Genomic DNA, 26,645 nt, shown 5'->3' on the forward strand with positions numbered 1-26,645 from the left:
ACCAGTGTACACTGTAGGTCCTCTTCTGAGAGGGCTACAAGGGCGTTATCGTCTGCATACTGTAGCTCCATAATGGATATGGTGTTCGTTCGACCTTTGGCCCTAAATCTGTTGATGTTAAAAAGTCGGCCGTCGGTTCTGTACATAATCCAAACTCCATGGGGAAGATGTTTGTCCGTAAGATGGAGGATAGCAGTAATGAAGATGGAGAACAGGGTTGGGGCAATGACACATCCCTGTTTCACTCCCGTGTCAACCCTGAAGGGCTCTGTTTCATCTCCACTACTACTGAGGACTGTAGCTGACATATTGTCATGCAGCAGTCTCAGTACCCGAATGTACCTCTCTGGGCATCCAAACCTTGCAAGAACCAGCCAAAGGGCTTGACGGTTCACAGAGTCAAAGGCTTTAGTAAGGTCTATAAAAGCAATGTATAATGGTAAATTTTGCTCTCTGCACTTTTCTTGGAGTTGACGAGCAGTGAAGATCATGTCCATCGTGCCTCTATTTGGTCGAAAGCCACTTTGGGACTCGGGAAGGATGGTTTCTGCAAGGGGTGTAAGCCTGTTGGCCAAAACCCGAGCTAGGGCTTTCCCTGTGGTAGAGAGGAGAGAAATGCCCCGGTAGTTCCCACAGTTTGCCTTGTCTCCCTTCTTAAAGATGGAGACAACTAGGGCATCTCTAAGTTGTGCAGGGATTTTCTCTTGTTCCCATATTTTGAGCAGCAGGGCATGGATGTGTCTGAGAAGATCAGGCCCGCCTTTCTTCAGGATTTCTGCTGGGATGCCGTCAGAACCAGCCGCCTTATTGTTTTTCATCTTCTTAATTGCATCCCGCACCTCTTCCAGACTGGGTGGTTCTCCCATGCTCTCAATTATGGGCTGTTGGGGGAGTTTTTCAAGGGCCTCCATCTCTGGAGTGGTGTCCCTGTTCAGAAGATCCTTGTAATGCTCTTTCCATCTATTTGTTATTTCTCCCTTTCCTTTCAGCAGCGTGAGCCCATCCTTAGACCGAAGGGGGGTCAGAGAACGGTAGCTGGGGCCGTATACCACTTTTGTGGCTTCAAAGAATCTTCTGGTGTCCCCAGAGTCAGCAAACTGCTGGATCTCCTGAGCCTTCTTCATCCACCAGATGTTCTTCAGCTTCCTGACTGTCGATTGGACAGCCGCTTTAGCCTTGGCATGGGCAGCTCTTTTAACCTTGCAATTGATGTTATTCTGCCAGGTGATAAAAGTTTGCCTCTTGGTGTCTATAAGCTGTTGGATTTCGGTATCGTTTTCATCGTACCAATCCTGATGTTTCCGCTTTTTCTGCCCTAGGATGCTTATACTGGAGTCCATGATGGCAGAAGACAGCTTGTCCCAGTGCTCTTCAGCGTCATGCGGATACTGCTTGGGCAGGTCCGCACTAAGAGCCGCCTGGAGGTGTTGTTGGTAGGTGATATCGCCCAGCTGCTCGATGTTGAGCTTTGGTCGGCTCTGTCTTTTTTGCATCCTTTGCTTCCGCATTAAATGGATAGACATGATGGAGCGAATAAGACGGTGGTCGGTCCAACAATTGTCTGTACTGGTCATTGCCCTGGTGTTCAGCACATCACAGCGGTCTTTGGCACGGACAATGACATAGTCAATGAGGTGCCTGATTTTACTTCGAGGGTGCATCCATGATGTTTTGAATGCGTTTTTTTGTCGGAAAAGTGTGTTCGTGATGATCAGGTTATGTTCTGAGCACTTTGTCAGTAGGAGTGTACCATTTGAGTTAATGTTCCCAACTCCTTCTCTTCCAAGCGTTCCTCTCCAGTGCTGATGGTCTCGTCCCACTCTAGCATTGAAATCCCCAAGTAGGATAATCTTGTCCCCCTTGGGGGCCCCGGATAAAATGGTGTCAAGGTCAGCATAAAAGGTCTCCTTTATTTCATCATGTGCATCAAGTGTTGGAGCATACGCACTAATCACAGTGGCCATTTGGTTGCCCGCAAGCATCAGGCGCATGGTCATTAGCCGTTCGTTGATGCCAACAGGGGGCTCATTGAGGTGGCGGATGAGGCTGTTCTTTATAGCAAAGCCCACGCCATGGATACGCGGCTCTTCTGCAGGCCTTCCTTTCCAAAAGAAGGTGTACCCGCCTTTCTCCTCCCTCAGCTGCCCGTCGTCAGCCAGTCGGGTTTCAGAGAGCGCAGCTATGTCAATCTGGAACCTCCTTAGCTCTCTTGAGATAATGGCAGTTCTTCTTTCGGGTCGATCACTTGTTTTGTTGTCCATGAGGGTCCTCACATTCCAGGTTCCAAAATATAGGCATAAATTTTCTTTCTTTTTCCGACCGCGTGGTGGTGATCCCTCTGGATGCGGTAGTCCAGACGGGTTTTTTTGAGGCAGGCTATTTTTAGGGGTACCTTTTCTAACCCCCCTCCCCTACTGGGGTGAGCAGAGTGGATCCTAAACAGGGCTGCTCAGTCATGGATGCAGCTGCCGAAAAACTCTTTCTGCCTCGGTCCGTGAGGTTAGCGACTGAATCTGGCACCCACCGCCTATGTGCCAGGTTGCAGCTAGGAGCTGCCAGACTACACTGTCCTGCTCCCGTCACCACTTCCTGGTCGCCACAGGACTTTTTCTATCCGGGAATTAAGGGAGAGCTCTCTCTGCCTCAGTCCGGGAGCTTAATGACTAAGACTGTCACAAGACTTTTCCATCCATGATGTAGAGTAGGATGTGTTCCCTTTCGGGAGAACGCCTGCGCGTGATGTCTTTTAACGTGGGGAGACTGATGCGCCTGCAGCCACCACACGGCCCCTTGGCAGAGGAGGGCCTGATACCAATGGCATGGAGAACCACGACGACTGGAGACTCTCTTCTGTTGCAGCCTTCATCCGCCTTCAGTGCCGTTGTGTCATTATTGTCATCATCCGCCGCATCAGCCGTTGAGGTCTTTTGGATCACTCTTTGTCTGGAACCTCCCCTTCAACCTTACCGCCATGGGTGGCCCTACCAGGAGCCTAGGCTCCGGACGGCATCGCTCTCAGGTTCATCGGAACACACAAGGTTCTCCACCACGACAAGGTGGCGATCCAGGGAGAACAAGAGGCACACATATACGCATATACACACACATACGTACACACACACACACACACACACACACACACACACACACACACACACACACACACACACACACACATGCAAAATACACACGAATAAATAGTCCACAAGTCATAAATAGTAAGTAAGTGATCAGCAGCGATTGGACCATTTTTGTCCCTTTTCCTCCCTGCTTGGATTTTTTTTTTTTAAATAAAGTCCAACTGAAATTTATTTAAAGACGCTTGTACTTTTTTTTATAATAAAGTTTGATTCAAACTCATTTTTTTGCAACACATGAAGATAAAATTAACAGACTCGCATATAATTTTCCAAACAAAACAACGTACGAATTGACAAGACAGTCCAACTGAAAGTTATTTAAAGACGCTTGCACTTTTTTTAAATTATTTTTATTTATTTTTTTAAATTTTATTTATGTGTTTTTTTTAAGTGTGTTTTATATATATATATATATATATATATATATATATATATATATATATATATATATATATATACACGTATATTTTAGCAGCAAGTCGTTATCGAGGCAAATATCGTTAAATACGACAGTTTTCTTTTTTATTTTGTTCATTTTCCCGACCTGCTGAGCATTACTTTTTAGTTTTAGTTGATAAATGAATTTTTGATTCAGTCGGTAAGTGATTTTTTGTCAGCCATTTTTCTCTAGCGATTTCGATCAATGATCGTCATCAGAAGAAATTTTGTTAAAGAGCTTTTTTTTCTGTTGCATTTATATAGATACTTTATGGTATTAGTTTATTTTAGTTTTTATTTGTTTAATTTTATTTAGTTAGTTAGTTTGATTTGTCTGTTTGGAAGGGAAGGACACACACACACACACACACACACACACACACACACATATATATATATATATATATATATATATATATATATATATATATATATATATAGAGAGAGAGAGAGAGAGAGAGAGAGAGAGAGAGAGAGAGAGAGAGAACGAATTATTTTCAGTTCATCGAAACCATGCGCGGCTTTTCAAAAAAGGAACATTTACAAGTATTTATTTTTTCGGAAACTGCGCTATCAGTTTTTTTTTTTTTTTTTTTCATTACTTTACTTCATACTTTAAGTGTTATTTTATGTTACTTTTTTTTTCAGGGCAAAAATATAAATATAAAGCATGATTATATTTTTAATTATTTCTCCACGCGGGCAACACCGGGTGAAACCAATGCACATTTAAAGTGAGAGAGAACTTAAATAGGTATACTCTACAATATCAGCGGCCATCTTTAAACTACTCCTGCTGATTGATTTCTATGTGCCGTGTGAAAAATGTAAAGAGTTAAATTGATTCAATGTTATGTTCTAATGAATACAGCTATATGAGAGAGAAAATAAAGTACGCGCTGAAACACCTGTCGTCGCCGAACGAATGATTATAATAGCTATAAACTTTAAATATTTATTCATGTAGTTTTAGTAAATTGGGTATTTATTATTATTATTATTATTATTATTATTGCCTCCATCATATAACGTGGTCTTTCATGAACTGTGTAATATTATTTCTGTGTTCTTCAGCAAGTTTTTTCGCCGAATATTAGCTGTTCTCGGTAATGCAAACTTTCATCACGCTGTAATATTTTGTGGTATTTAAATTTTCTTCAACTGATTCTCGACCTTTTTTTAGGGCGAGGAAGGCTCAGATTATAACTGACATTACCACTGTCTTGTTAAATCTACTTTGAATTTAGTAGCAGTATTTAAGGGAATTATATACTGTATAATCACGTTGACACACCGGTTCTCGTTAGATCACCGAAGTTAAGCAATGTGGATGTTGGGCAGTACCAGATGGGTTACCAATTTGGAAATTCCAGGCGCTGTAGGTAGGAGTACGTCGACCCCCCTCCTCCCCTTCAAGAGTTGCAAAAACCTAACGTCGGCATCTCTTCTAATGGGGATATACATGAGATTTCATACTCCTATGGGACTTCCTCCTTTGGAAGAAGCCGGTTAAACCTGCATATGGTTAATGCCGTTTCCACATTGTGAATAGAAAGTGATAAGTAGATTGCTAGTGGTAACAATATTAATATGTAAATTATCTGTTACACTTTCTCCAAGTTAACAGTTACAAGGTGGCACAGGTTGCCAGTGGCATATAGATAATTAGTTAAAATAGAACTGGTTCATATCCGCTCATTAAGTGATATTGGTACGGTTCCTGGATATGTCAATTTCCAGGGTTACATAACTCCTACCACTTTATACTAGTACGAATAATAAAATTGAAAATCGAATTCGACAAGAATCATTAATCCTAACGCAGTTTAAATGGTTATGGTTTTTATGTTGAATATACATTTAAAAATTGCTTCTTATATTATAAAAGTGCGTGTGTTTTAGTTTCATGCACAAAGAAATGGAGGCTATATAAAAAAATTTAATAATAATAATAATAATAATAATAATAATAATAATAATAATAATAATAAATAAATAAATGAAATAACAACCATGTATATTAATTTAATTATTATGAGCAAAAAAAAGAGGGTTTAATCTTAATAACTGATAACAAAAAATAAAGGAACATTTGTATTATTTGGATTCATCGGACTACTGTTCTCATCTTGAGTGTTATTTTCACAAAGTTTCGATGTAACCCTCGATCTTTCTCAGGTATAACTTGTTAAATTAGGAATGTTTCTGTCGAACTTGTGAATTTGGACGGAATTTGCAACTTACCACTTTATTTACTTCGCGCAGTGGTTAGAGTACTTCGAAAAATCAATTGTAAACGTGATATTCTCCTGAAGGTTGAAGATTCAATTTTCAGTGTGGACGACTGAAAAGTACAATTGTGAATTACTTAGTACCTCTATCCAGTCTTGGCTGACGGAACAAGAGCATGCTGCCCCATGAAGTAAATAAAATTCCGCCCAAATTCTCGTGTTTGAAAGAAACATTCACGAGTTGGATAGGATACACCTGAAGAAGGTCGGGGGTTACATCGACCGAAACGTTGTGAAAATGACACTCAAGATGAGAACAGCAGTCCGATGAATCCAAATAATACGAATAACCAATTTTCATCTAAAAAATCAGAAATGTAAAGGAACATTTTTACTTTTAATAGACACAAAAAATATATCTTTCTTATTCATAGTGTTGTGACTGAAATAGGGATTATTAATCTGTGAGCACACAGATGCAGATTCAGCTTTGATAGTAATACTTACGCACATGAGACAGCAGTAGGAATTAATTAATAGGAATTATCGATAAAATGTATTACTTATTGCCCCCACCCTCTCCGTCCACCAGGCAATGCCGAGTAGCTCTGCTAATTTTAATATATATATACAAACTTTTCTTTCTCTTACAAAAATTCGGAGAAATAAATTTAGTCTTCATTATGTTTGTAAAGATATTGATTTATTTTATCCGTGCAGTGAGTTTCATAAACTAGATAGTCTAATGGAAAAAGTACGTTAAAGAAAAATAATAATTAATCAAAAAATTAATATGTTCAATAAACTCTGTAAGAATTGTGTAATTTTTTTTATTTTCCATCTATTTATTTTTTGTTGAGCCATAATTTGATCTAGTAATATCATTTAAGAGAAATGTATCTACTATCTGAGAAGAAATAAGGAATTATATTGAAAGATACGTTTATGTCAAGCTATAATTTGACTAATAATATAACTTATAATTTTGTTATAGTTATTTATAGTTATTTATTTATTAGTTATTAAATTGATTCAAAATTGTATTCAGTCTGAAAAGCGATATTAATATGTGTGCATTTTTATTAACATTTTATTTGTACAATTCTATTTTACTAAGGTTGGTCCAAATTAAGAGAGAATCCATGCATTTGACAATAATCAACGCAACTGTCATCCGATGTTTATTATGCACGATGAAGCACCGAAGAAGGTTCGTCCTACTCTCATTACCAGAGGGACATCAGACGCTATTAGCATTTTGCAGATCGTTTACGTTTAGTCATTGTGAACCATAATTTATCGAACCACTTCAGATGAGCCAATCTCTGTCTTGTATCTTCGTATTCAAATGAAAATCGATAGCCACGCCCCCGAAGCAACTACAAACGTAAGACAGTGGGTAAACTTAAATTCATCTATCGGATGTGATTTTATTTTAAAACGCGACGGTAACGACCAATCTTATCAGTAAATCGCGACTGAACGAAATGAGACTCTCATTATTCCATCTGCTACTTCTCTGCATCGTCAGCGGTTTGATTGGTATTCATCTAATCCAGCTCATTCCACAGATTCCCAGCATCAAGAAGCGATCTTACGGCCTGCCCAACACCGTAACACCAATATACGACTTTAAACACACAAACAAAAAGTTCCTGTTGTCGATAATACAAAAAAGTGACGCTACATTTTCTCTAGAAGGGTTTGATCGATCTTTAGACCGTTTGGATATTCTATGCTGGTTATATCTAATACAAAACGAATCTGAAGCTGACCCAGCACAATGTTTGGTTCCTTTTGAAGAATACGTGGAAAATCTTGTCCCAAAGAATTTCTTCTATGTGATCTTCGGTGATTACAACTTCACGTTTTTAAATTTCCTCAGCGTCATTAGTATTCAGCGAATGATGCCTGATGCTAAAATCTATTTGATCGGAGATGGACATCCGGAAGGTCCTTGGTGGACACAGACCAAGAAGGAAGTTCCAGAATTGAAAGTCATTTACAGAACCGGAATACCGTCTATATTTGAGCGTCCCATCCTACTGCACGAACATATGTCCGACATCGCAAGACTTCAAATTTTGCTACGTAAGTAAATTGACTTTCTTTTATATAAAATTTATCAGGGGATACATATACAGACATTCTTATTAAGCCAGCTATGCATGCCCGTTTGCGTGATCTTTTGAAACTGTAGTTCAGACATAACTTTTTATGTTACCGTGCAAAGTTTTCAAGTAATTGATGATGATAATGATGATGATCATCATCATGAGTTCCTTAAACCTCCAGGTCGTGGAGGGTGCATTATTTCATGCAACGTATCTTGGGTAAAAATAACCTGGCGACACCCATCCCTCACCAGGCTCCGAGCACATACAACACCTGCCATTACCAAATGGGCACTCATTATAGTATTTACTAGGGTCAACGCCGCTTAAAAAATTCAAGTAATTAACTAAAAAAAGATAGAAAGAAAACTTAATTTTATTGCTTAGCTTACTTTAATGGCTTATGGATCTCCGCCTTTATTTTATACGGTTTCTATTACTCTCCATTCTGAATCTCTCCCCTCTTTCTTTTATAATGATAACCATTTTTTTTTTTATTTATACACGCATAGTTTATAAACTGATAATTTATTGTTTCGTAGATGTACGTATTTATTCCATATCATTCGCTTTCAAATATTTATTATAGACTGCCTGGTGTTGCCTGATCGTAAAATACACATAAATATCATATTTTAATTTATACAGAAACTGAGACATGTGCATTCGAGTATTATGTTTTTTTCCAAACAGTTCACTTCTTGTAAGTAAAAAAATACTCGAGCTGAGATTGAAATCAAAACCTAAAGTCAGTGAGTCAAGTACGATGATCATTATGCCAGCTTGATACGATCTTTAAAAAGTGTTTTCAAACCTACTTATTTTTAGCATAAAAAATCTGTCATGTGAAGGATCCACGCGTGCGCATTTATGAAACAGTTGATAAATAGATAAAAATCCGATAACCCCCCCTCTACATACTAGCTTTTCAATTTTTACCCCTTAACAGCTCTTTTTTCCGGATGAAAACCAATTAAAAATGTTTCCATATGTCTGAATCCCCTATAAATTTCAAGTCTGTAGATCAAAAATTCGTTGAGTATATAGGTTGAGAATTGTCCTCACACACATTCGCACTTTTATAGATTTACTAGCAGGCCGCCCAGCATTGCCCGGTCGTAAAATACGCATAAATATTATATTTTAATTAATGCAGTATTTTTATTGATTATAAATAGAAATCCTGTAGGTACGTTAAATTCCTTAAAAAATTAAGTTAAAAAAAAAAAAACAACAAAATAACGGAAAGAAACTGAGACATGTCCATGCGAGTATTATGCTTTTCCAATAGTTCTGAACTTCTCCTTGCCACTGGAACAAAGCAGTGCCGAATCAGAGCAGGTGTGGTTGAGGACTGCGTAACACTTGCTTATCATTTACATGCGAAGATACCTTTCCAGGAGATAACCATCGTCTCCCAAGACGGCAAAAATAAAAGGATAAAATTAGGGGATAGGAGAGAAAAGAAACAAAGTGTAAAATGATCTTGTCTAAAATGAAGAAGAAAAGATTTTATTTTATAAAAAACTAGCAGTCCGCTCGGCGTTGCCCGGTCGTAAAATACGCATATTATATCATGCAGTAACTGAGACATGTACAAGCGAGTATTACGTTTTTGTTTTTTCTGAACAGTCCACTTCTTGTAAGTAAAACAAAATAAATACTCCAGCTGAGATCGAAACCAAAACCTAGTCCGGTACGATCACCATTTGGCCAGTGTGACACGATCTTTAAAAAGTGTTTTCAAACCGACTTATACTAAACATAAGAATTCTGTCATGTGAACTATTCACGCATGCGCAATCGTGAAACATTTAACAAACAAAGAAAAATCTGATGCTTCCATGAGGCGTTTGTTTTTCTATATATTTTAATCAAGCAAATTACATGTTAAAATATTCCTGGATTTGATGATCTAATTATGTTTGAAGTTGCTCTTATGAGCCGTAATTTGCAATTTACTCGCCAAATCACATGTCTATTATTAATCTTCTGTCGATTAAACTCACCCTCTCTCACTGTGTGTTGTTTGGTCACTAGCTCTTAGTTGATAGTTTATATCATTCATTTAATCTCCCAGTTTCCCCCTCTCTGTCTCCATCTCTCTCGTACTCTCTATCCATCAATATCTCTCTCACTTTGTGTGTTTATGTGTGTCAAAGGAAATAAAATTAACTACAACACAGAAGATCAGATTAACCCAATATAAACAATGGGTGTCATAAGCACACGTATTAATGCTATTAAACCTGAGGTTAGAGAAAAAAGGATACATAGAGAAGAGAGGGAAAAGATATAAAAAATTACAAGACTAATTTCGAATTTTGTGTTTGTTATTTCTTAAAATTTAATTGCCTTTGCAAACTTATTTTTCCTGCTTCAAACCATCTAACCGGAAATCAGTTAGTGACCCAACGGAGAACAATTTTTTTCTACATTATGTTTCTGTAGTTTTTAATAGCACCGTGAAATTATTTTCTTTATATTTTGCCTTTCAGATGGGAGCAATATGAAAGCACTGTCGTATAGTGTACATATTGCTTGTTTCTTATTTGTAAGTTTTGCTTTTAACCTTATAAACTGTTTCGAATTATATATCTATAATATAAAGCTGAACGTCTGTGAGTGTGCCTGGTCACGACTAGGCAACCTCCGTGGCCTTCGGGCCAAGATCAAAGTGTAGTATCTGTTCCGGCAGATGCTGCAAGCTATGACTAGCTATGACTAGCAAAGACCAGATGTGGGGGCAACCCCACATGCCTGACCATTAACCAGCTCCCATTTCCCACCTCTCGGGAGCTGGTCCCCTTTTTCCCTTCCCCCTCCCTTCACTCCTCACATTAAAAATCGGCCTTGTGCCTAATTTGCTCGGTGGGGGAGCAAATAAATACCATCTGTTCCGGCAGATGCTGCACTTAAGATAATTTGTACCAGTCAATGGAGGGGAAACCCTCTATACTGGGACAATTATTATTTTTGGTAACCAGAGTGCCCCCTTTTTGCCTACTTTTAGGGGAGCTGGTTTTTACCTCACATTAAAAACGGCCTTGTGCCTAATTTGCTCAGTGGGGGAGCAAATAAATACCATCTGTTCCGGCAGATACTGCAAGCTATGACTAGCTATGACTAGCAAAGACCAGATGTGGGGGCAACCCCACATGCCTGACCTTTAACCAGCTCCCATTTCCCACCTCTCGGGAGCTGGTCCCCTTTTTCCCTTCCCCCTCCCTTCACTCCTCACATTAAAAATCGGCCTTGTGCCTAATTTGCTCGGTGGGGGAGCAAATAAATACCATCTGTTCCGGCAGATGCTGCACTTAAGATAATTTGTACCAGTCAATGGAGGGGAAACCCTCTATACTGGGACAATTATTATTTTTGGTAACCAGAGTGCCCCCTTTTTGCCTACTTTTAGGGGAGCTGGTTTTTACCTCACATTAAAAACGGCCTTGTGCCTAATTTGCTCAGTGGGGGAGCAAATAAATACCATCTGTTCCGGCAGATACTGCAAGCTATGACTAGCTATGACTAGCAAAGACCAGATGTGGGGGCAACCCCACATGCCTGACCTTTAACCAGCTCCCATTTCCCACCTCTCGGGAGCTGGTCCCCTTTTTCCCTTCCCCCTCCCTTCACTCCTCACATTAAAAATCGGCCTTGTGCCTAATTTGCTCGGTGGGGGAGCAAATAAATACCATCTGTTCCGGCAGATGCTGCACTTAAGATAATTTGTACCAGTCAATGGAGGGGAAACCCTCTATACTGGGACAATTATTATTTTTGGTAACCAGAGTGCCCCCTTTTTGCCTACTTTTAGGGGAGCTGGTTTTTACCTCACATTAAAAACGGCCTTGTGCCTAATTTGCTCAGTGGGGGAGCAAATAAATACCATCTGTTCCGGCAGATACTGCAAGCTATGACTAGCTATGACTAGCAAAGACCAGATGTGGGGGCAACCCCACATGCCTGACCTTTAACCAGCTCCCATTTCCCACCTCTCGGAAGCTGGTCCCCTTTTTCCCTTCCCCCTCCCTTCACTCCTCACATTAAAAATCGGCCTTGTGCCTAATTTGCTTGGTGGGGGAGCAAATAAATACCATCCGTTCCGGCAGATACTGCAAAGCTAAGACTAGCAAAGACCAGCTATGACTAGCAAAGACCATATGTGGGGGTAACCCCACATATCTGAACTTGGTCAAGGTAGGGATCACCCTACGACCACAGTTACTATCCAGCTCCCATTTCCAACCTCTCGGGAGCAGGATCCCCCTTTCCCTCCCCCCTCCCTCCATCTCCACATTAAAAACGGCCTTGTGCCTAATTTGCTCAGTGGGGAAGCAAATAAATAAACTGTTCCAGCAGACACTGCAAGTAAAGATCATATGTGGGGGCGACCCCACATATAAGACCTTGGTCAATGTAGGGGCAACCCGTCATACCAATTTTCACTATCCAGCTCCCCTACTCCCCGGGGAGTTGGTCCCCATTTCCCCTTCACTCCTCACTTTAAAAATCGGCCTTGTGCCTAATTTGCTCAGTGGGGGAGCAAACAAATACCTCAAAATGTAGTATCTGTTCCAGCAGATACTGCAAGCAAAGACCATATGTGGGGGCGACCCCACATATAAGACCTTGGTCAATGTAGGGGCAACCCTTCATACCAATTGTCACTATCCAGCTCCCCTACTCCCCGGGGAGTTAGTCTCCATTTCCCCTTCACTCCTCACATTAAAAATCGGCCTTGTGCCTCATTTGCTCGGTGGGGGAGCAAACAAATACCTGGTCACGAATAGGCTCCTATATGGTTGACTATTATAGAAAACTGATCACATATAATGATAGAAGATGTATCGAGACACAGGAATGGGTATGTTTAATCTGACATAATGATTATTCATTAAAATTGTGGGGTCTGCGTACGCGCCTGGTCCCCAAAGTATGGAAATAAAAAATTTAAAAATTAAAAAAAAAAACGTTTACAAGTGTTTTTGATATAGATGTACATAATAATACTTTGATAAGTATGTTTTAACTTAAATAGGGATGGTATAATAAAATTGTAGAGTCTGTGTTCGCGCCTGGCCTCCATAGAAGGGAAATAGGCACACACTTTAATAAAGACTTTTCATATCTATCTGCGCAAGTATACTTTGATAATTATGTTTCAGTTTGAAGAAATATGGTATAAAAAAATTATTGGGTGTTCGTTTGCGCCTGACCTCCATAGAATGAAATATGTCACAAAGTTTAACAAGGTTTTTTAATATAGATCCACAGAATATTGTAATATGTGTTTCAGTGTGAACAGGTATGATATAATAAATCATGGGGTTTATCTATTTTATTTTTACTTTCATCATATTTTGCTTTGGTTTTGATACTCCCAAATTCGAAGCTATCTCTTTACAACCCTTCCTTTTCATAATGTATCATCTATATATATAAAAGCGAAAATGTGTGTATGTATGTTTGTATGTATATATGTCCGCTAAAAACTTTCGACAGACAGAACAAAAATTCACACACTCGGTATCATATTGAAGCTCCACCCTTCGCTCGAAAAATATTTAAAAAATTGGCCAAAAACGTTAATTTTTTCATCCCGAAATCGACAATTTTCGACAGGGGGGGGGGGTCAACAAAAACGGTCCTCTCGTGACGATGACCGGTTCTACGCATGCGTCAGACGACGTCATGACCTGATTTACTTTAAATAGTTGAAAAACTGACTAAATTTCATGTATGTCGCGTTAGCTCAGTTCGTTGGTTCGTTATTTAAACGTTTTGGTTTCGAATCGTGGTGTGAGATGTCTTTTGTTTTTGTTTTCGATTTTTTAAATTTAAATATTGAACCAGTGTTATTTAAACCATTTTTCACGTAACGTTCGTTTTTCTGTTTTTTTTTTTATATATACTTCGCTTATCCACCCCCAACCACACACGCAAAAACCCTGGGTACTCACCGATTTTTTAAATTTTAATATCGAAACATGCTTATTTAAGCCATTTTTCTTTTTTGTTTTTTCGATTTTTACGCTTAACATCGTTCGTTTGCCTTACGTTAGTTGTTTTGTGTTTTATTTTCGATGTTTTGATTACCCCTCCGCGCTTAAGTTTTAACGTTGTTTTCTTTTTTTTACTTCGCTTATAACACACAAACCTGGTCATTGACCTCCATTGCTGCCGTCGTCATCGTCGTCGTCGTCGTCGTAACGCTCGACGACTTCCGTGCGCGCACCTGTCAATTTGGTTCTTACTTAAATAAATTCAAACATCTTTCAGTAAGTCATTCTGGCTGGCCGAACGGTTCATGTTTTTTTCACATTTTATTTTCAAACTTCGCCTCAGGGCTTCGGGTTCGATCCTACCTACTTTTACCCCTCCCCCCGGTTTCTTTTTTATTTAACAGCACACACACCTCCAAACACCCGGGCAACATCGGGTACCCCCGCTAGTACTTTCATAAATCAGAGTCCATTTTCTGTAGGCTATTTTTGAACCCAGTCAACGACGGGTACTTTTGCTAGTATATATATATATATATATATATATATATATATATATATATATATATATAGTAAGTTAAAAAATGTATATGGCGATTAAGCTACACTGAGTGTAGCTTAATCGCCATATACATTTTTTAACTGACTAACTAGCTCTTAAATACTTAAAGTTTACGCATAAATCTATACTTTCGTATATTAATTTTATGTGAGTAAATTAAGTAGTTATATATATATATATATATATATATATATATATATATATATATATATATATATATATATATATATATATATAAGGACCTTTGACAGTGTCTTTGCATATGAGAGTTCGTTTCCTATGGACTCGAAAACGGTAGGGCCGATTTTTATGAAATTTCAACTGAAGTTACTTTATCTGCCTGGCAGTGTCCTTAGATAGGTTTTATATCGGAATGTCTTTGATAAGTATCAATAATCAATAATCGAAATAATCCGATGAAAGAAGGAACTGACTATTTTGATCAAAGTTAACACTTTACGCAGCTTAACATTGCAAGTGCATTTGAGAGGCTTTATTACCACACAAGCCGAAAGACTTGACATATAAAATCAACAGTATGTTCTTTGATATGACAGAGGCGCGTTCGAAATGAATGTTTGTGCCTAAGACGTAATTGCACTATAATGCTTGACTTTTTCATTTTAAACTTAAATTCAAACAATTATTACAGCACAAGCAGTAAGGCTAGGCATATAAAATCAACAGTAGGTACTTTCATATGACATGTTTGAGAAATGAATATTTCTGGTTAGAATACAATTGAAGAATGATACTTGATTTATGCATTTTAAAATTTAATTCAAGCCATTATATATAAAAATAATTTGATAAAATCAACAGTAGGTTCTCTACAGTGCAATGTAGACTAGAATGTATTGTGGACTAAGAAACTCCAGGGAGGCATGTTAAGTTCCTTCCGGTGCACTGTAATTGGATCCTCAACTAGAAAAAATAGCCAGTCAGTTTGATTGAAAAATGGTCGATTTCACCGATTTCGATGCCAATAAGACATTCGTTGATCATCATTCAATTTCGGGCAATGTCGGGTCTCCCTGCTAGTTTAATATAGAATCAACCGTTTTGGTAAAAGTCATTATACTTCTAGTTATTAATATATTCAAATATCTATTCACAGCATTTAGTTTGACGTTTTGTTTTATAAATGAATACGTTAATGTCGATGTAATTTTTAAAAAGTATGTAAACGATAGATAATATATAACCTATAGCTTGGATATTGATAGGTACTAACTGTCAAGATTCCATCTATGGGTTAAAAATAATCTATCCGGGTCGGGATAGTGTCTCGGAAGCAATTTCAATTAAGGGATTATCTATAACTACCAAAAGCTCTATTATTAGTATATATGCATGGTAAAAATGATACTGGAAATGATAATCCATGTAACATAATCAGTTTTTTTTTGTTGTTTTTTTTTTTTTTACTCTTTTTCTTTTTTAGGGTCGTATCTACAGGGGACTATGTAGGGAGTAAAACAGTGAGATGTCTGTATTACATTTAAACTTTTGCATATTAGTACAGCAAGGGAAGAAAGAAACAGGGGTGAAATTCCAAAGTCCAGCACTTCGATTTGGCTGCTTGCCGAGTTAGTCGATTTGATTATCTAAGTGTTTTTCTTATGTATCTCAAGCGCACAAAATATTAGCTTGTATTTTGGATAGAGTTATTTTTGAAAATCTTTCACTTTAATTGTCTTAATTAACTACAAGTCGCTAATGACTAACCAAACGAACCAACTTTTACAAATATTTTATCTATAATTTTCACTCTCTCACATTATACGTTTTTTTATCACTCGATCTTATTGTATAGGGTATCTAACTTCCTATCTCTCTCATTTTTACGGTATCTATCACTCTTTTGTCAGTCTCTCCTTAACTTTACTATCTCTCTCTCTTTATATATATATTATATATATATATATTGTTTCCATAGAAAAGACGATGTGATTCCATTTCCGTTTAATGAAAATCGGTTTTCTTTCTTTGTTACTGACCATGTACTAGTTCGCCAGTTGTCTACAAATCCACCGAGCGATAGGAGCCTTCTATCATGTCTGAAAGTAATACAATGTTCAATGAGCTAGGTCGGACATGCGCTGCTGTACAACTCATGCTCTCTACCAGGACCATTGCCAGCACCTTAAAAATGCAAATACGAAAAGTTCAGCGCTGGAGGGCACAGCTCAACGAAGTTTCCGTCCACGGTTATGGTTCTTTGGTTTGGTTTTAAGTGAGGGCCGCATCAATACCAAAGTGTACCTGGATGTGCTGAAGTGTGTGGTTATCCCCTGGTGCATTCAGGTGGCCATTGACAAACCCTGGGTGTGACAGCAGGACTTGGCACCAGCCCACAAGTCCAAAGAGACACAGGCTTGGTTTCAGAAGAAGTGCTACACCTTTGTATCCTTCTCTCACTGGCCTCTCTCATCCCCGACCTGAACCAGCTGAACTACTTCGTTTGGGCATACGTCGAGAACATCATTAACATTACCTCCCACAACACCAAAACCAGCCTGATCGATGCCATCCGCCGAGTATTCGCCGAGTTCCTGCCGGCTCTAGTGGAAAAGGCATGCTCTCAGTTCCGGGCTCATATCGAGGTGGTCATTGAAGCTGAAAGCGGCTACAATAGATGTCAGCTTTGCTACATAATCAAGTTAGCTGAATTGATATTTTACATTAAAAGTTGGTCCTGGATATGACCTTAAACTATATCCGATGGTGAGGCCCCAGCTTGCGGGCTTTTGGAAGTGTGGAGCACCCCCTTAATTGCCATTGCTCCCAGGTCCACTCTGACCCGGAGTGGTAGTACCTGTTAGAGTCCCAACTATGGGTTAAATAGAAACTGACTTGAAAAAAAAACAAAAAAAATATTCTATTAAAAGCTTTTTATTCAAAATCACTGGTTTCGGCATTAAATAACCTGAAAAGGGTTGATATACCGTAAAATAAAAACAGCTAACAACCAACCAATAAAAGTTTTTAAAAAGCTGTAGTGTTGTTTCCTTTAGGGCGACACATTTATCAGCCCCACCTCCCTCTCCCTCTCTCCATATATATATATATATATATATATGTATATTAAATTGTAATTCAATGAATTTCAAAAAACTCTCATTGAAATGAAATGAAGTGGTTGAGTTTCACATCAAAGAATTTTTATTATTCTAAGCAAGACAAAGAATGTTTTAGAAAATTAATCTCCTTAACCTATAGGGTTTCGATGTCTACCATCTCATCAGAGGAGAGAAAATATTAGCAAATAGTTATAAAGGTATGCACCCTATTTGCTAAAGTCAGTGAGACATGGAAAGTCAAAGTGAAAATAATACATTTATCAGAAGTCCTGTAGCCGGAGGATTTGTAGAAAATGGATATGAATGTTTTTGTTGATCCAACTTGCTAGGTAAAATCCATATTATACGTTCTTTACATCCGTTTGGTAACAATTTCCAAGCTATATACTGGGTAATCCACATAGCTGTGTATATATCCGAATCGGGCAAGTGCTTGTTTAAATTTGTTTTGGGTCCAGCGATAATAAATTCAAAGTCTGGTGGAAACCTTTTCATTAGAGGTTTATATTATTTTTAGTGGGGCGAAGTGTTAGGGAGAGCAAGTAGTGGTAAGTGGTATAAGGTGGTGTGATACATCCTAATATACACATGAACACACACATACAAACACACACATACACACAATATCCATATATACATATACATACAAATACACGTACACACACATATATATATACATATACACACACATATATATAAACATATATATACACATATACATACATATACACACATAAACATACATACATCTATATAAATAGATATCTCTTCAAGTAGAATCCAAGAATCATAAAGTTTGACCGGTCGCTTAATTGAGGTCAGGTCGTGTACAAGATATAGGGACTTGGTTCGGGGGGGGGAGATAGGAGGAGTAACAAGAAGAGTATAGAGATAAGAACAAAAACCAAAATTAACTAAAAATAAAAGATGGGCCAAATACGTAAAAGGAATAATTCTTTTTTTCCGGATTTTTCCTAGTTTCATCTCAAACCTCCTTGTTAATTTAAATCGTATTTGTTCTGTCAACTCAAGTTATATATACTGTCCATGAGGTACTAATTATTATTAATTTTATATGTATCTATATTTCCCTTAGAAAGAGGATTGACATAAAGTTTAGAATATACTAATGTTTATGAGCTAATTGTGAAATTAAATCTAATATTATTGATGGAACGTTTTATCTTTATTTTATAGTCTTTACGGTAATAGTTCAATGCTAAATACGTTAAAACAAAGGTAATAAAGTACTGATAATACCTTACTGAAAAACGTTTAAAATCAGTAATATCCATAACCTTATGCTATTTAATAATATTTAACTGGGGAAATTTTCTACAGCTGCATTCCAATATATACAAAGTTATCTATAAATACTTGAATACATATACATACAATCATACATATATCTATATATATATATATACACACACACACATACATATATATATATACCTACACATAACATATACATACACACCCACGTACACATGCATGAACGCGTACAATATATATTTTTACATACTCGCACCCATACAGTTAATACACACATACGCTCACTTATTCTATATATACTTACATCTAAGCCCATATATACCCACATATGACACATGTTCCATATATACCCAGATATACCCTCATATACACAAAAAAATATATTTAGACGTAAAAAAATGTATACCATTATTTAACACCATTAATTATAGCAATAATTAGTGTAAGTAACTTACCTAAGTTTATCATAGGTATTTTTTATTCTTTAACCGCCACTGCCACTCTGCTAATTTAACATTAATAAGATGAAAAAAGTGGGGTTGTGTAACTATGGTTATAGAATTTAATTAAACTAGTACCGACAGGGATGACGCATCAATGAGTATAGTTCTTTCTTGTTTATACGTACGGATCTGGAGATTACCTTGCAATGGGGAATTTTTGCTCCTTTTCTGGTTAGTAGATGGGGGCGGAGTTTAAAATTCTTTAATTGGGAAGCCACATGTTTTTGGAAATACTATTATCATTAGATCTTAGAGTGCAAATTACGTGTAGGAGATTTAAAGTATGTTAATGTGCTTATAGTAAGACTCTACTTAACATGTGCATATATACAAAAAGAGAAGGTTATTTTATGTGTTGTTAAAGAGGTGATTAAGAACCTATCTTTAGAAAATGAACAGTATTATATTAGCAAAGTAATAGTTTAGATTTTAGTCAAGACTGACGTGTATTTAGTACTTTGTCTTTACCTATTTCTCATTTATACCGAGAGTGTATGTTATTTTATTTTAAGATGGCTGTATTTAAATTTTTTCTTGTGTTTACATCTGGACACTAGCTCGTTCTTGGTATTTATTATGGGTTTATTGAAGGTTATGATGTTAACTGCCTCGGATATACAAAGATTGCAAAACTTATCCCCTGGGGCATATGATCTAGATTTATTCAGTATCCTCCATTTAATTGAATATGGAATTTTCTTGTCCTCTAGGCTGTTGATTAATTTGGTTAAAGATGTACTATTATTATCATTGTTTTGAGATCTTTCATTTCTGAAGGAATGAAGGTGGTTTGAGATTCTTATTTTATTAAGCTTGAAGATGCCCTTATATACGTTATAGTTTTCCTTGTTTTATTACTGTTTAATTGTTCATCGGTCCCATTTCTACTGAGTCCTATATTGGGGGACTGGGCAAAGATTGGGCATGGGGATTCATAGCCTTGGTTCTGGTTAGTCCTAAACTGGTCTTCACTGTGAATTATATTATTGGATACGTTAGCCTGGCTGTTGTTTCTGTTGTTATTATTATTCGAGCCCTCACCATATGTTTCCCTATATATGTTTGCGTTCTGAATGCTTCGACTATGTTCATTGTTTTTCCTCGTTTGATTGGTTGTTTTTATGTTTTGGTAATTGCGTGACTGTGCAGGCGTATACCACGTCTTTGTGTATGCAATCGTTATTAAGGGGGCATTCATTTTTATTTAGGCAGTTACATTTGTTACTCGGTATTTGGTCAATTGGTATATCCAGCGCTTTTTTTAATTTTCCTGTTATTTGTTGAAATTATTGTCTGTGCTAGATTAGGCATTGTGGAGCATGAGATTTTTATGGAGTTTTTGTTTAATATGGTTCTATACTTATGAGGGTATTTAAAGGATTTTTCCACTATTCTGAAAAATTATTTTGGAATGTTAGTTTTTACATTGGAGCTGAAAGGAGGATTGAACCAAATGGCATTCTTACGTCTTACTTTTCTCTTCTTATTAAATTGTTTTTGATTTGGGATTGGGCTGGTGGCTGTGTATTTAGTGAGGAAATTTGTATTGTTAGGAACATTTTGGCTTATTCTGTTGCTGTTATTTTTTATTGTCATATTATGAGTAATTACTGAGTGTAGTTTTCTCGCTAAAGGGTGTTTTTTGTTATATTCTATGCGTTCTTTATATCCTGAATTCCTTAAAGCATTATTGTAGAATGTTGATACCTGGTCAAGGGCTTTTTTGTCAGCTGATAGATTCAATATTCTTTTGGAGATAGATGGAACTATTGATTTGATTATTGACTTTGGGTGATTAGATTGTTTGTGTACATAAAATAGGTTTAGATTTGGTTTATGGTACGGGGTGTAAGATTCATAACATAGATTTAACGATATGTCTAAAAAGTTGGAAGTTTTTTTATTTGGGTCGACATCTATAGTCAATCCAAAGTTTTTGAAAAATTCATGCAGTTTTTTGATAATGTTGTTGTGTTGCCTTGGTCTTGCGGGGGTGACGAATAATTCGTCATCCCTGTATAGCCCCCCCTTGCATATTGCTGAATTCTATACTAATTTCTTTTAATAAATAAAGACCCACTAAGTCAGTTACTTGTGCACTATCGGGAGATCCCATTATTATGTCGAAGTCATTAGGGGTATATTTTCTTGTCCAATATTTACCTTCAAAATTAATTAGGGATCGTCTGGCTAATAAGATTAATTTAATTTCTAAATCCGTTATGTCCGAATGCTTTTTTGCAAATATTAGTGCCTTATTTTATAGTATTGGGGAGATTGAGTGATAGTAATTATTTATATCGAAAGTGATAAAGCTTATTTGTTGCTTATCCTTTAGTTTTAAGAACCAGTTTATAACTGAGTCCGTACATTGCCAGAGTGGGAATTTAACTTTGTCTCTAATGGAAGGTATGATTCTATCTAAGATTTTCTTGCTTACTAGACCAATGTCCGACCTAGATGGACAAATAAGTCTAATTGAAGGGTTCTCGTGGAAATTTTCTTTGTGGTCTTTCAGTGTAAATCTGGGAGTGCCAGGAATGACAATTTCTGTATGTTCCTGGATATTCATAATGTTAAGTAAGTTTTTAGCTTCTAAGTTGATTTCATCTATTTTGTTTTCGGGGGCAGGTTTATAGGATTTGTTTAATTCTTTGTATATAAATTTCTTATAATTGCTGTATTCTAGTTTATAATAGTTTTTGGTTTTATCGGCTGGAACAAATATATGTGAACTTTTACTGACTTTTTTCGCAAAGCTATTGATTTTCTTAGTTGTACTGTTAGGTGTATACCAGTTATTCTTAAACTTTATGTTTTTGACTAAGTCAATTATCATGTTTTCAAAATGTTCAAGTTCTGGGTTAAACATAGGGTGCTGATTTTTTTTAAGCCCGTAGACTTTTGCCACAGTTCTTTGTAGTTTCTTCTGTTCACTATTAGAGTTAACTGGGAGGCCTATTTTGATTGTTTCAGGGTGTTGAACTAGTTTTTTTGTTGTGCTTTTGTTGTTGGTGTTTTGGTCAAAGTGGTAGGCTTTCCATCTGACATGGACTGTACAAGCTTATGTATGTATGAACTTTTAGAGGGAATTGGTATATTTTTAGCGGAAAGTGGTAAGCATTCTTTATCAAACATATTTAGAAGGGATAGAAAAGCTCAACCTTGTTTGGAGGGAATTTAATATTTTTCGGAATAGTTTTTATTTAACAATCAGTGGTTATGTAAACGTGAGATTGTAGGTTTACAAAATATTACTGGCAGTAATATTCTATAAGTTATCCCATCTAAACAAGAATTGCTCGATATGCAAGATAGAGCAAATAAATTAAATTGTAATTCAATGAATTTCAAAAAACTCTCATTGAAATGAAATGAAGTGGTTGAGTTTCACATCAAAGAATTTTTATTATTCTAAGCAAGACAAAGAATGTTTTAGAAAATTAATCTCCTTAACCTATAGGGTTTCGATGTCTACCATCTCATCAGAGGAGAGAAAATATTAGCAAATAGTTATAAAGGTATGCACCCTATTTGCTAAAGTCAGTGAGACATGGAAAGTCAAAGTGAAAATAATACATTTATCAGAAGTCCTGTAGCGGGAGGATTTGTAGAAAATGGATATGAATGTTTTTGTTGATCCAACTTGCTTGGTAAAATCCATATTATACGTTCTTTACATCCGTTTGGTAACAATTTCCAAACTATATACTGGGTAATCCACATAGCTGTGTATATATCCGAATCGGGCAAGTGCTTGTTTAAATTTGTTTTGGGTCCAGCAATAATAAATTCAAAGTCTGGTGGAAACCTTTTCATTAGAGGTTTATATTATTTTTAGTGGGGCGAAGTGTTAGGGAGAGCAAGTAGTGGTAAGTGGTATAAGGTGGTGTGATACATCCTAATATACACATGAACACACACATACAAACACACACATACACACAATATCCATATATACATATACATACAAATACACGTACACACACATATATATATACATATACACACACATATATATAAACATATATATACACATATACATACATATACACACATAAACATACATACATCTATATAAATAGATATCTCTTCAAGTAGAATCCAAGAATCATAAAGTTTGACCGGTCGCTTAATTGAGGTCAGGTCGTGTACAAGATATAGGGACTTGGTTCGGGGGGGGGGGAGATAGGAGGAGTAACAAGAAGAGTATAGAGATAAGAACAAAAACCAAAATTAACTAAAAATAAAAGATGGGCCAAATACGTAAAAGGAATAATTCTTTTTTTCCGGATTTTTCCTAGTTTCATCTCAAACCTCCTTGTTAATTTAAATCGTATTTGTTCTGTCAACTCAAGTTATATATACTGTCCATGAGGTACTAATTATTATTAATTTTATATGTATCTATATTTCCCTTAGAAAGAGGATTGACATAAAGTTTAGAATATACTAATGTTTATGAGCTAATTGTGAAATTAAATCTAATATTATTGATGGAACGTTTTATCTTTATTTTATAGTCCTTACGGTAATAGTTCAATGCTAAATACGTTAAAACAAAGGTAATAAAGTACTGATAATACCTTACTGAAAAACGTTTAAAATCAGTAATATCCATAACCTTATGCTATTTAATAATATTTAACTGGGGAAATTTTCTACAGCTGCATTCCAATATATACAAAGTTATCTATAAATACTTGAATACATATACATACAATCATACATATATATATATACACACACACACATACATATATATATATACCTACACATAACATATACATACACACCCACGTACACATGCATGAACGCGTACAATATATATTTTTACATACTCACACCCATACAGTTAATACACACATACGCTCACTTATTCTATATATACTTACATCTAAGCCCATATATACCCACATATGACACATGTTCCATATATACCCAGATATACCCTCATATACACAAAAAAATATATTTAAACGTAAAAAAATGTATACCATTATTTAACACCATTAATTATAGCAATAATTAGTGTAAGTAACTTACCTAAGTTTATCATAGGTATTTTTTATTCTTTAACCGCCACTCTGCTAATTTAACATTAATAAGATGAAAAAAGTGGGGTTGTGTAACTATGGTTATAGAATATAATATATAGAGACGTTGCGAGCCTATCCTTGTTTTATCGTTATTTCCATGGCAGGTGCTCGTCTGAACTCCAATCTCCGGTCCCCCCTCGCCAATCTTTCACGAAAAACACCCGTCTAGCTGAATCCACCGTGAAAAATTTCCCCCACTCTTTATCTGTGCCTAAATCAAAACGTGGATTCCATGAACAAAGCTTCTTTCTTAGAACTACACGCCTGTGGAACTCTGTTCCGTCTGCCTGCTTCCCACTGGACTTCAACTTGGATGTGTTCAAGTCCAATGTTAACAAATTCCTAATGAACCGCCCCCTTAAGTAAACACTTCATCAAATCTCCACACTAACGTAATGTACTTGCAATAACCCTTATCCCTGAGTGGCTTCCGGGCCATGATAAGTGGTGATCACTGTATAAAAAAGAAAAAAAAAAGTCCTAACTCTTCTTGTATATATTCAAACCAATTCTTCGTGCCTACGTCATTCGACTACACAAAGACTTAACACATGACTTTATATATATATATATATATATATATATATATATATATATATATATATACACTTTTATAACATACCGCTTAACAGGGAACAGACCATCATTTTTATGCTTTTCTCATAAAGGTTCAGTCTGTGTGTGTATGTGTGCGTATGTATGTGTACGGTTTGTGATAGTGAACCCCAATAAAGTAGGCGATTATAAAGAAAAAAATCAATATCAGAGTGTAATATATATGTGTTTGAGTGAGTGTATGGATGTGTAAGTGTGCGTGTGTTCCAGAAAATCAGAAAAGTCGGTATCGTCTATTTCAAATCCGGCACAAATGGGACAAGTCTCTGGTCGTCAATGTTGGACACTCTTTAGTCTCTGCTTATATCTGTCTCCTGAAAATTGTGTCCCACACACAATGCAGAAAACTGCATTGCTTACAATGGGAATGAGCATGCAGGACATTCTTTTTTTTTTTTTTTTTTTTTTACATGGTGGTCACCACTCGGGGATAAGGGTTATTGTGTGTACAGTAATCAATGGGATAGTATCGTAGTAATAGTTAGTATTGGAGATTTGATAAAGTGTCATTACTTAAGGGGCGGTTCATCAAGAATTTGTTTGTGTTGGACTTGAAAACATCTAGGTTGAAGTCGGGGGAGAAATAGGCTAGCGGCAGAGAGTTCCACAGGCGTGCAGTTCTAAGAAAGAAGCTTTGTTCATGGAATCTACGTTTTGATTTAGGCACAGATAAAGAGTGAGGAAAATTATTGACAGTAGTTTCAGCCAGATGGGTGTTTTTCGTGAAAGATTGGTGAGGGGGGACCAGAGAATGGAGCTCAGACGAGCACTTGCCATGAAAATAGCGATAAAACAGAGACAGGCTCGCAACGTCTCTTCTCTGGGAGAGAGGTTGCAGGGAACAGAAAAGGACATCCCCCACCAAGCCACGAAGTCTATTTTGTACTCTGTCAAGACAGGATAGGCTGTTTTTAGCAGCTCCTGCGCAGATGTGGCAGCAGTACTCCATCCTTGGATGTACTTGGCTTTTATATAGATAGAGAATTGCATCATTAGTGAGATATCTTCTGGAACGATAGAAGGATCCCACCATTTTCCCAGCGACCTTGGCCACCGACTTGATGTATGTGTTCCATTCAGATCAAGAGTAGTGATCAAACCCAGAAGCTTATCAAAACATGGAGCCTCCCCTAGACGAGAGCCATTCATTTCAATTGATGCCAGATGGGGATCAGAGCGTTTATGATGTAATGATAGGAGCTTGGTCTTAGATGCATTAAAGGTAACCAGCCACCTCTTCCCCCACTGTATAATGCGCTCAAGCGAATCAGAGAGAACATTGTCACTAACGGCCTTTGATGTGTTGCCATAGATAGTCGTGTCATCAGCATAGATGTCAATGAATGATTTTAGTATGTGTTTTGGGAGATCATTGATGTAGATCAAGAAGAGAGTTGGGCCCAGGATGAACCCCTGAGGGACTCCAGCATTAATACTGTGGGCCTCTGGTTTCTGCCCATCAACCACTACTCTTATGAACCTATCAGAGAGAAATGATTTAATGATTGCGAAAACATTTCCAGTTATACCGTAGCTGGAAATCTTGTGAAGTAGGCCTTTATGCCATACCTTATCGAAGG

At 36.9% G+C, this 26,645-nt stretch overlaps 1 protein-coding gene across 1 annotated transcript in view; it reads left to right on the forward strand.

The window, feature by feature from the left end:
* The window catches only part of LOC145247568 (uncharacterized), a 100,835-nt gene that overhangs the window by 21,618 nt on the left and 52,572 nt on the right, over nt 1-26,645 (forward strand). Inside the window, exon 2 of the mRNA XM_080109415.1 lies at nt 6,927-7,900. Coding sequence (XP_079965541.1) covers nt 7,297-7,900 — 604 coding nt within the window. The 5' untranslated portion in view covers nt 6,927-7,296. The remainder of the gene's footprint in view (nt 1-6,926; nt 7,901-26,645) is intronic.

This window comes from Euprymna scolopes, chromosome 25 (assembly GCF_053919585.1).
Source record: "Euprymna scolopes isolate OS-2025 chromosome 25, ASM5391958v1, whole genome shotgun sequence".
Classification (NCBI taxonomy): Eukaryota; Metazoa; Mollusca; class Cephalopoda; order Sepiida; family Sepiolidae; genus Euprymna; species Euprymna scolopes.